Source organism: Herpailurus yagouaroundi, unplaced genomic scaffold, assembly GCF_014898765.1.
Source record: "Herpailurus yagouaroundi ecotype Mexico unplaced genomic scaffold, PumYag 410, whole genome shotgun sequence".
Lineage (NCBI taxonomy): Eukaryota > Metazoa > Chordata > Mammalia > Carnivora > Felidae > Herpailurus > Herpailurus yagouaroundi.
Window position 1 is genome coordinate 1,764,987 of NW_024412627.1, and position 10,047 is coordinate 1,775,033.

At 58.9% G+C, this 10,047-nt stretch overlaps 1 protein-coding gene across 3 annotated transcripts in view; it reads left to right on the forward strand.

Moving 5' to 3' along the window:
- The window catches only part of IL4R (interleukin 4 receptor), a 45,850-nt gene extending 36,638 nt beyond the window's left edge, over positions 1–9,212 (forward strand). For all 3 annotated transcript variants that reach the window (XM_040463688.1, XM_040463689.1, XM_040463690.1), the window contains exons 7-10: positions 1,809–1,905; positions 3,838–3,916; positions 5,301–5,350; positions 6,670–9,212. In XM_040463688.1, coding sequence (XP_040319622.1) covers positions 1,809–1,905; positions 3,838–3,916; positions 5,301–5,350; positions 6,670–8,227 — 1,784 coding nt within the window. In that variant the 3' untranslated portion in view covers positions 8,228–9,212. The remainder of the gene's footprint in view (positions 1–1,808; positions 1,906–3,837; positions 3,917–5,300; positions 5,351–6,669) is intronic.
- Positions 9,213–10,047: the final 835 nt, after the last annotated feature.

The following is a 10,047-nucleotide window of genomic DNA, read 5'->3' on the forward strand; positions in this document are numbered from 1 at the left end:
AAAAAAAAAAAAAAACAAAACCCGAGCCCAGAAGTGACACACACACACCACTTCCTCTCCAGTTTTATTGGTGGAACTAGTCACATGGCCACTCAGAGCTGCAAGGGATTCTGGGAGATGTAGTCCCTCATACAGTAGCTGCATTACCCCCACCGGCCCCCACAAGCGGTCTTTGCAACACTGTTACTCATGGCTTTTTGCAATGGAAACATTGATTTATCTCACATAAAATGAAGTCTGACAAGTGGACCTTCCCTGGTTTATACCTCAGCTCAGTGATATGGCCCCAGAGGTTTGTTGTCTTTCCCTCAGCCCTCCTTAGCATGGTAGCGTTTTATCCTTAGACTTGTTACCCCGTGCCCCAAGCTGGCTGCTGCACACGCCCTCATGCCCCAAAGCCTAAAACAAATGAAAGGCTGCCACAAACAAGTGCTCCTCGGACATCTCTTTCATCAGGAAGCAAAAATCTTTCCAGAAGCTTCCCTAGCGGACTTCCCTTGCATCTCATTGGCCAGGACTGTCGCGGGGCCTCTCCCAGCTGCAAGAGAGGCTGGGAACTCATGCCTGGAAAGGAGAATAAGATAATTACGATTGACCCAAACCTCAGGGTGGGCACACTGATCCCTGGCAAGGAGGAGGAGAGCTAGCTGTTGGGTAAAGGGGCCGCCTCAGGCACCGGTCTGTACCGTGGAGAAGGAGCAGGGCTGTTGTGGACACCCAGTGGGAGAAGGGTCTTCAAAGTGCCGGGCAAAGTGGCCGCGGGTGGGTACCCCACCCGCCCCGCCCCACCCCCGCCCCTGACCCCAGCCCTCTTGTGTTGTTCGTCTTGCCCTGCAGACGTCTCCTGACCCACCTGCCTTCCACTCCATAGGTAGGATCTTCTCCCACTGAGTGTCCCACGTGGTATAGTGCTGGGCAAAGTTTCGTCCCATTCCCTCGATTGCACCACTGCCCTGGGGAAGGGAAGGAAAGGGGAGAGAAATGGCTTGTATGGAGCATGTACGATGGGCTGGACACTCATTTGTTATTTCCACAAATATGTATTGAGCCCATATGGCACGCCTGGCCCTGTGTTAGACTCTGGGGCATCAGCCATGAACGAAACAGACAAAAATCCCTGATCTTGTGGGACGGACCTTCTGGAGGCGAGACAGAGAACAAACAAGTAAACAGGAAAATAAGTCAGATAGCCCTTGACCCATATGACATTAGGTCCGGGGAGAAAATCAGGGTGCAGGCACGGAGAGATGGGAGGGGCAGCAGGGGAGAGGGCGTGCGGGAACTTTTGGGAGCAGGTGACGGTGAAGTGCATGAGAAGGGGCCAGCTGTGCACAGACCACAACGGCAAAGGCTTATGGGACATGCGGGCGCTGCTCTGACCGTGTCGTGTGATCCCCACAACTGCCCTGCGACCTCAGTGCTGTGTTAACCCCAGTGTACAGATGAGGAGGCCGAGGCACACAGAGAGGCTGAGGGCCTTGTCCTGGGTCACCAGCAAGGATATGACAGAGTCAGGCTTTGAACTCAGGTAGTCGGGCTCCGCAGGCCCCCCGCTTTTGACCTCTGGGCTTCAGGAGAGGGGCAGCAGCGAGTTCAAGATCCTGGGGTGCCACGGAGCTTGGGAGGAGCAGGGGAGAGTGAGGAGGCCGTGTGGCCAGGGCTCAGTAGCAGTGGGTGAGGCGGGAGCGCTGGGTGGAGGCCGGCCCGCGCAGGGTCTGAGCGGACCCTTTCCCGAGGCCTCGGCGGCCTGGGAACCAGCGGGCGGCACCCAGCACGGCGCAGGCTCACGGCTTCCCTCCCACTTGCAGACTACGAGCCCTGGGAGCAGCACCTCCCACTTGGCGTCAGCATCTCCTGCCTTGTCATCCTGGCCGTCTGCCTGTCCTGCTACCTCAGCATCATCAAGTGAGTCTGGGGCTTCGCCACGGGATGGCCCGCGAGCCAGCCCCGCTGGGGTGTGCGGAGGGTGGGAACCCCCCTCGGGTCCGTCTGCTCTCACGATACGTATTTATTGAGCAGCTACTATGCACGAGGCCCAGGGGCAACAGCTGAGAGCAGGGCCGACGACGACCCTGTCTGTGCTCTTTGTGGAGAGACCGAAGCCATCGGTCAACCAATAACCACAGCTGGTTTCCGTAGTGATCCGTGCGCTGAAGGGAATTTGCCAGGGCGAAGGGAAGAAATGTGCGGGCTGCTGGGTCGGGAGGCCAGGCGGGCCCCTCTGAGGAGGCGATATTCAAGCTGAGGGATATTCTGGAGGGAGAATGAGCTGGGGAGGGACTTTCCTCCAGCAGAAGGAAGATGGGTCACCCTGGGTCCCCAGGGTGAGGTCCAGACACTCAGAGCACGTGGCAGGAGACAGAGGAATTCTAGACAGTTGTCCCGGAGACCTGCGTTTGGATCCTGGCCTTGGAGCTCGGGAGCTTTGTGGCCAATAAGAGGCCGAACCTCTCAGCCTTGGGTCTCTGTTGCAGGTGGAAGGAGCTTATTTCATGAGTGCTGAGAGTCCTGAGAGAGTCCCAGGCCACAGTAGGCGGGGGCGGGGGTGGGGGGGGATAGAAGGAGCCTTGTTTCCAGTGAGCTCAGGCACTTGGGTTCGTGGTGTCTCACAGCGGCCATCTTCCCGTCTCTGAAATGGGACCAGCGAGCCTTGGCTCACCGCGTGAGGCTTAGCGACGACTGGGCGCTGAGCGAGCAGGGCCCTGCATTTTGCCGGCCACACAGTAGGTGTGCAGCAAATACAGGTTCCCTTCGTGTCTTATTCCGGATGGCTCTGCGTGACCCTGGGCCGGTCTTTTCCCCTTCTGTGAGCCTCAGTTTCCCTATCGGCCCAGGGAGGCCCTTTCCCCGGGTGTCACCGTGGCTCCTGCCCCCCCCCCCCCGCCGTGGCCACTCAGAAGTCCCCTCCTCCAAGAGGCCTTCCGCGAGCACACCCTCCATTCCTCTCTATTCCCTTTCTTCTGTGTTTTTATTCATGACACTGACGTTGCCATGGCTGAGGTCGCTCTCTTCTAGAAGGTCAGTTCCGCCAGGGCAGAGATTTTTGTCTGTCTTGTTGTTCACTGTTGCGTTCCCGACGCCTGGACCAGTGAATGGTGCATAGCAAATGCTCAATAAATATGTGTTGCCAGAGTGAGTGAAGCGGGAAGAAGCCAGTCAGAGGTGATGTGAGAACCTTCCCTCCCAGTACTGACACTGTGTGGCTCCGGACAGACCAGGCGGAGAGAAGGACTCCGTTTCTCTCTGGGTTCCCTCAACTGCTCTGGCCATTCCAGGCCTCACCCCAGCATCTTGGTCTCGGCTGCCCCGGGGAGGGCAGAATTGCTGATGGGGAAACCCAGAATTCTCTCTCTGCTGCCTGGGTGTCTCCTAACTCCTTGGGGCTTATTCCCACGGAGGGCAGAGGTGGCCACATCAGGAGCTCCATCCTGGCTAACAGAACCTGGCCATTCTGCCCACAGTCCAGCTGTCACTTCACTTCTGGGCCTTGGTGTCTTCATCTATAGAATGAGGTTAGGGCAAGGCATCCACGAACCCTCTCAACGTGGTCCCTGACCCCTTCACGGAAAGAACATCAACCTGTTCATACACCCAATAACTCTTTTTTTTTAATGCTTATTTTTTTTTCATTTTGAGAGAGCACAAACGGGAGAGGCGGAGAGAGAGAGAGAGGGAGACGGAGAATCCCAAGCAGGCTCTGGGCTGTCAGCTCAGAGTCTGACGCAGGCTCGAACCCACAAACTGTGAGATCGTGACCTGGGCCGACATCAAGATTCGGCCGCTTAACCGACTGAGCCACGCAGGCGCCCCTCAATAACTCTCCCTTTTCTTTTTCAGGATTAAGAAAGAATGGTGGGACCAGATTCCCAACCCCGCCCACAGCCACCTAGTGGCGATAGTCATCCAGGACCCACAGGTAGGAGAGTGGGTCGGTTAGCGTTTTGTAGACCGCACGCATCAGGAAGCAGGATTCAAAATGCCTGGGAGGCTGTTGGCTTTTGGAACTGCACATGACAAGCCAGGAAGGTTTCTGGATTTCAGCAGCTTCGTGTGGTCACTAGGAGCCCAGAGGCCTTTGCTCCCTAACCCCTAGCTTCCACGGCTATTCTTTCCGACGGGCCGGGTTCCTCTGGGTTGGTTGCTCGGCGTCTTATCTCCCCCGGGAGGAGGTGACCCTTGAGGTCACCTCCGGGTCATCTCCTGGAAAGGTCTCTGTACCAGGGCAAGAAGCCAAAAGGTGAGGGGGTTGGGGACAGGCTTCCTGTGTCTTCCTCTTACGAGCAGAAAACTGCCCCCAAAGCACGAGCAAATCTCTCCTCGATTCTCATCGGTCTGAATTGTACCACACGCCCTTTCCTAAAGCATTCACCAGTAAGGGAGTGGGGATGCTCTGAGACCAGCCAGATGGATACCCCTGAGCTAAGGGTGGATGAGCTTCTCCAATGCCATGGCCACGTGGGGTTTCCTGGGTGATCTCAGGGCTCTGTAGGAGGGAGGGAAGGGAGGACACAAGCCCCGTCTAGAACAGAACATCCAAGTGTCCTCCGTTCTCCAGGGACCCGCCGGCAGGCTCTGGAGTCCGGTGGTCTGGCTTGGAACCCTGGCTTCGCCATTTACCTGCGGTGTGGACTCGGGCATGTTGCTTAACCTCTCTGAGCCAGTTTCTTCACGTGGGTTATTGTAGTGCTTACCTGATACTGGAATTCATGGAGGCGACACGTATAAAGTGTATATTGCAGGGTCCTGCACGTAATAAGTGCCGCTCATGTATCAGTGAGCTTTGCTGTGTAACAGATCAGCCCCAAATTTAGAGAGCTGAAACACTCTAAATTAGCACTTGCTTCTGCAGGTGGGCAGTTTGGGCTCCATGCAGTGGTGGGGGTGGAAGGCTCTGGGATGGGCCCCTTCCCGGTGGCCTCAGTCACAGGTCTGGAAGTTGGCTGACTGTCCGCTGGAGCAGTGGCGACGTCCTCGAGCTGGCCGGCCCGAGATGTCACTCCGTGGCATCCTGTTGGTCAAAGCAAGTCACACGCCCAGGCCAGATTCAGAGGGTGGGAGGAGCTTCAGAGCAGCGTGGCCATTTTTACCATCCGCCCCGGCGACTTGATATCTGGGCAGTCTCGTCGATCCCGCGGGACGCTGAGGCTCAGAGAGCTGAAGTGACCTCGATTGGACCCCCGGCCTATGTGATGTCACGTCGAACACTCCTTTTGCAGCAAACACTCCCTGAGCTGTGCCGTATGCCAGGCTGGGCCGCAAGGCCTCTCCACTCCATTTCATTGGCTGTCTCTGTATTTTAGGTGTCGCTGTGGGGGAAGCGGTCCCGAGGCCAGGAACCAGCCAAGTGCCCGTATGTATATGAACTCAGGTCACAGCCTGTGTGGATTTGGAGGATGTTGGAAGTGGGGCGGTAGGACCACATCCCCACCCCCGCACACGCCTGTTTTTCCTCCTGAGCATTCAGGACTTGCCCTGGGACACTGGGCTTGGAGGGTGGCAGGGGGAGAGGAGGTCTGGGTAGGTGGGCCTGTTGGCTAAGCCCCCTGAATTTCCCCAGGGGTCAGGCCCAGGCCGAACCCCCTCGGAAGTGCGCAGTCTGGCCTGAGCCAGGCTGGTAGAGGTTATGAGCCGGACGGCTGTGCCACAGCATCGCGTGCTGGTTGGCGAATCGCCAACTCTGGAACCCCTGAGTGACCATCGCCCCTGCGTCCCCTAGCTCGTCCCTGGATGACCCACAGTCCAGTAACTAAAGAGTTGGTACCTGGCACAGCACGGGGGTCCCAGGACACTGCCCCAGCCTAGGACCCCACAGCCCCGGTCATTACTTGTGCTGTGGTATTGATAAATATTTTAAATTGATCAGTATTTTTTTCAGTTTATTTTATTTTTATTTTTATTTTTGAGAGAGAGAGTGCGTGCGCGCACACGAGCGGGGGAGGGGCAGAGAGAGAATCCCACGCAGGCTTCATGCTTACGCGGGGCTCGATGTGGGGCTTGAACGCACAAACCATGAGATCGTGACCCAAGCTGATATCAAGAGTCGGACGCTTAACCGACTGAGCCACCCAGGTGCCCCTGATAAGTATTTTTTTTTTCAATATATGAAGTTTATTGTCAACCTGATAAGTATTTTTAAATGTCATCGTCCCTGACGGAGACTTTTCCTTATTCCGTAGACTGAGTTTGTGTCGGGTGCCAGGTTGTGTGTGTGTGTGGCCTCCAGAAATCTCAAAGTGAGACACGGGCCCTGCCTTCAAGGAGTTCCTGGGCTAGTAGGGAAGTCAGACTGACAGATTATTGACTATAAAGTCAGGAGGCCAGGGGCGCCTGGGTGGCTCAGTCGGTTAAGCGTCCGACTTCGGCTCGGGTCATGATCTCACGGTCCGTGAGTTCGAGCCCTGTGACGGGCCCTGTGCTGACGGCTCAGAGCCTGGAGCCTGCTTCTGATTCTGTGTCTCCCTCTCTCTCTGACCCTCCCCTGTTCATGCTCTGTCTCTCTCTGTCTCAGAAATAAATAAATGTTAAAAAAAAAAAAAAAAAAGTCAGGAGGCCTGTCTGCATTAGATAGACGTCAGTCCAGGCTGATTTTAAGCTGGGCTTTGAAGGACGAATAGGAGTTTTTCCAGCAGAGAAAGCGAATCCCAACCAAACTTTTCTTTGCTGTCGCAGACACTGGAAGACTTGTCTTAGGAAGCTCCTGCCCTGTTTACTGGAACACGGCATGGAAAGGAAAGAGGATCCCTCCAAGATTGCCAGAAATGGGCCTTCGCAGGGTTCTGGAAGATCAGCATGGTGCCCCGTGGAGGTCAGCAAGACGATCCTCTGGCCCGAGAGCATCAGCGTGGTGCGATGTGTGGAGCTCCTGGAGGCCCCGGTGGAGAGCGAGGAGGAGGAGGAGGAGGAGGAAGATAAAAGGAGCTTCTGCCCATCGCCTGTGAACCGCGAGGACAGCTTCCAGGAGGGCAGGGAGGGCATCGCGGCCCGGCTGACAGAAAGCCTCTTCCTGGACCTTCTCGGGGTTGAGAAAGGGGGCTTTGGCCCACAGGGCTCGCTGGAATCGTGGTTTCCTCCTCCTTCGGGAAGCGCAGGTGCTCAGATGCCCTGGGCTGAGTTTCCGGGTCCGGGGCCCCAGGAGGCATCGCCCCAGGGCAAGGAGCAGCCTTTCGACCCCCGGTCCGATCCTCTGGCCACTCTGCCCCAGAGCCCAGCCAGCCCGACTTTCCCAGAGACGCCCCCGGTCGTCACAGACAACCCCGCCTACCGCAGCTTCGGGACCTTCCAGGGCCAGTCCTCAGGTCCCGGCGAGTGTGACTCGGGCCCCGAGCTGGCGGGACGCCTGGGGGAGGCGGACCCCGGCATCCCCGCTGCCCCCCAGCCTTCGGAGCCGCCTTCCGCGCTCCAGTCCGAGCCAGAGACCTGGGAGCAGATTCTGCGTCAGCGAGTCCTGCAGCACAGGGGCGCCCCGGCCCCGGCCCCCGGCAGCGGCTACCGAGAGTTTGTGTGCGCCGTGAGGCAGGGCAGCACCCAGGACAGCAGGGTGGGGGGCTTCGGCCCTTCGGAGGAGGCCGGGTACAAGGCCTTCTCGAGTCTGCTCACTAGCAGTGCCGTCTGCCCAGAGACGTCCGGGGGTGAGGCCGGCAGTGGGGACGGGGGTTACAAGCCCTTCCAGAGCCTCACTCCTGGCTGCCCTGGGGCCCCCGCCCCAGTCCCCATCCCCCTGTTCACCTTCGGGCTGGACTCGGAGCCACCTCTTTGCCCGCAGGACTCCCCCCTCCCGGGCAGCTCCCCAGAGCCAGCGGGGAAGGCGCAGGACAGCCACAAGACCCCGCCGGCCCCGGAGCAGGCCGCAGACCCCCTCCGGGACGACCTGGCCAGCGGCATTGTCTACTCAGCCCTCACCTGCCACCTGTGTGGCCACCTGAAGCAGTGTCACGGCCAGGAGGAGGGTGGTGAGGCCCACCCCGTGGCCAGCCCCTGCTGCGGCTGCTGCTGTGGAGACAGGTCCTCGCCGCTGGTGAGCCCTCTGAGGGCCCCGGACCCCCTGCCAGGTGGGGTGCCCCTGGAGGCCAGCCTCTCTCCAGCCTCCCCGGCACCCTTGGCTGTCTCAGAGGAGGGCCCGTCCTCCCTGTGCTTCCAGCCTGCCCTGAGCCATGCTCACAGCTCAAGCCAGACCCCCAAAAAGGTGGCCATGCTCTCCCCAGAGCCCACGTGCACGATGGCTTCCTAGGCGCGTGCCCGCTTCTCACTGCCGTCTTCGAGTGAGGGCTGGGCCTTAGCCTGGCCTGGGAAGTGCCTCCTGGAAGGCGGCGAGGCGGGCGGATTTGCCAAAGACTTGGAGAACCTGCTATGAAGCTGGGAGGTGGTCTGACCTGGGGGTACAGAGACTGGACTCCACCCCGCCCCTCCCCCAGCTCCCAGCCCTGGCCTGGGCTCACCACAACCCAAGGGAGTGGAGGGCACGGGGGAGAGGCCCCCGCGGGGATCGGGAGCTCCTCGGGTGCCTCGGCTTATGCACGAGCCACTGGCCACTTCATGGGTCCACGCGCCCTCCCTGCCGCGCTCACCCTGGGTGCGCTTTTTGTCCGCTCGTCACTCTGTTACTCATGTCTTGCCGGGTTCTGGGATCGGCTGCCGCTGTCTCACCGGATTGGAGGCCGAGCCCACCGGGGAATGACTTGGGAGACCTTGGGAAATGGATGGGACGTCGTGGTCCTGGAAGGGTGGTCGTTTCCCCGGAGGTGCCCATTCATTCAACAGACCCTCCTTAGGTCAACCCTGGGGGCGGGACCTGGGCCGTGGCGGGGCGCGAAGTCAAGTGCGGGAACAGACACAAAAGGACCCGAAAGACTGGGATCACCAAGCCACGACTGGCTGCTGTCTGGTTCCCACACAACCGCTGAGACCGGGGGCTCCTGTTAAGCACAGGAGCCCCAGAATGAACACAGCCAGCTACCTCGGGGCCAGTCTGTGCCCCCGCGGGCACTTTGCTGGCAGCCGCAGCAGCCGGAGGGAGGGAGGGATTGGCCGAGCTAGGCTCTCCGCCGGCCCACACCACACCCTCAGCCGGCACGGCGACCTGCCCCTCTGGTTGTGTAATGCTTGTTTGCATCCCGAAGATTATTTTATCGCCTGGTATTTGTCTTCGCTGAGAAGCGTGGAATCGGAGGGCAGGGCGTGGTGTTTTGTGTAAATAAAGCCTCTTTATCTCCGTTCCCTGCCCCCTCCGTGTATTAAACAAACATCCGGGCCGAGGTGGTGGTGAGCTCTTTATCTCTGTTAACTCATTGGATCTTTCCATCCAGAGGAAATGAGGTCCAAGAGGTTAACTTTCTGTCTCTGTTTGGGCTCTCCCCGAGCCAAGGACTCAAGTGCAGTTAGCTGCTGTAGGTGGTGATTCCAGGAAACCTTGCTCGGGAGTGGGGACGTGAGGCGGGGAAGGTCAGGAGGCAGTAAACGGTGTGTTCTCCAACGGGGCCAGCCCGGGCAACTGACCTTCCACCCGCTGGGAGCCTCGGGTAACCGTGCACAGCGCCTGTCCAAAGCTATCCCTGCAGGGGTGAGGGAGCCCGGTGTTGGGCCACCAGCTTCCGTCTGGTCAAGGGCATTAGTTCTCCAGCACGTCCAGCTGCTCCAGGAAGCAAGCCCCCAGACGGAGAGGTACGAAGGATTACTGGAAGCTGCTGCACTTTGCCAAGGTGGCCCGGCTAGTCAGTGGCAGGCCCGTAGCTGAACCCGGGCAGGTGGCATGAAGACGCAGGCCGGGGACGTAAGCTCTGTGTCTGTGATCAGTCTGCTCCCTGAGTAGCTACCCGGACGGCCACCCTTGCAAAAGAAGCGGCTTGGCCGCATGAGGTTCCCTTCTGTTCTGGCATTCTGTACCATGCGCTAGGAGTGATGGGGAGCTCACTACCTCACATGCAGCCTGATGTTTGTTAGAAATCCTTCCTCTGTGCTGAGCCCAAATCTACCCCTTTAGAGGCCTAAGTCATCCCCCCCCCCCCCCCACCCCCTGATTTACAGATGGGGGAACTTTGTGCTAGAGAGGAA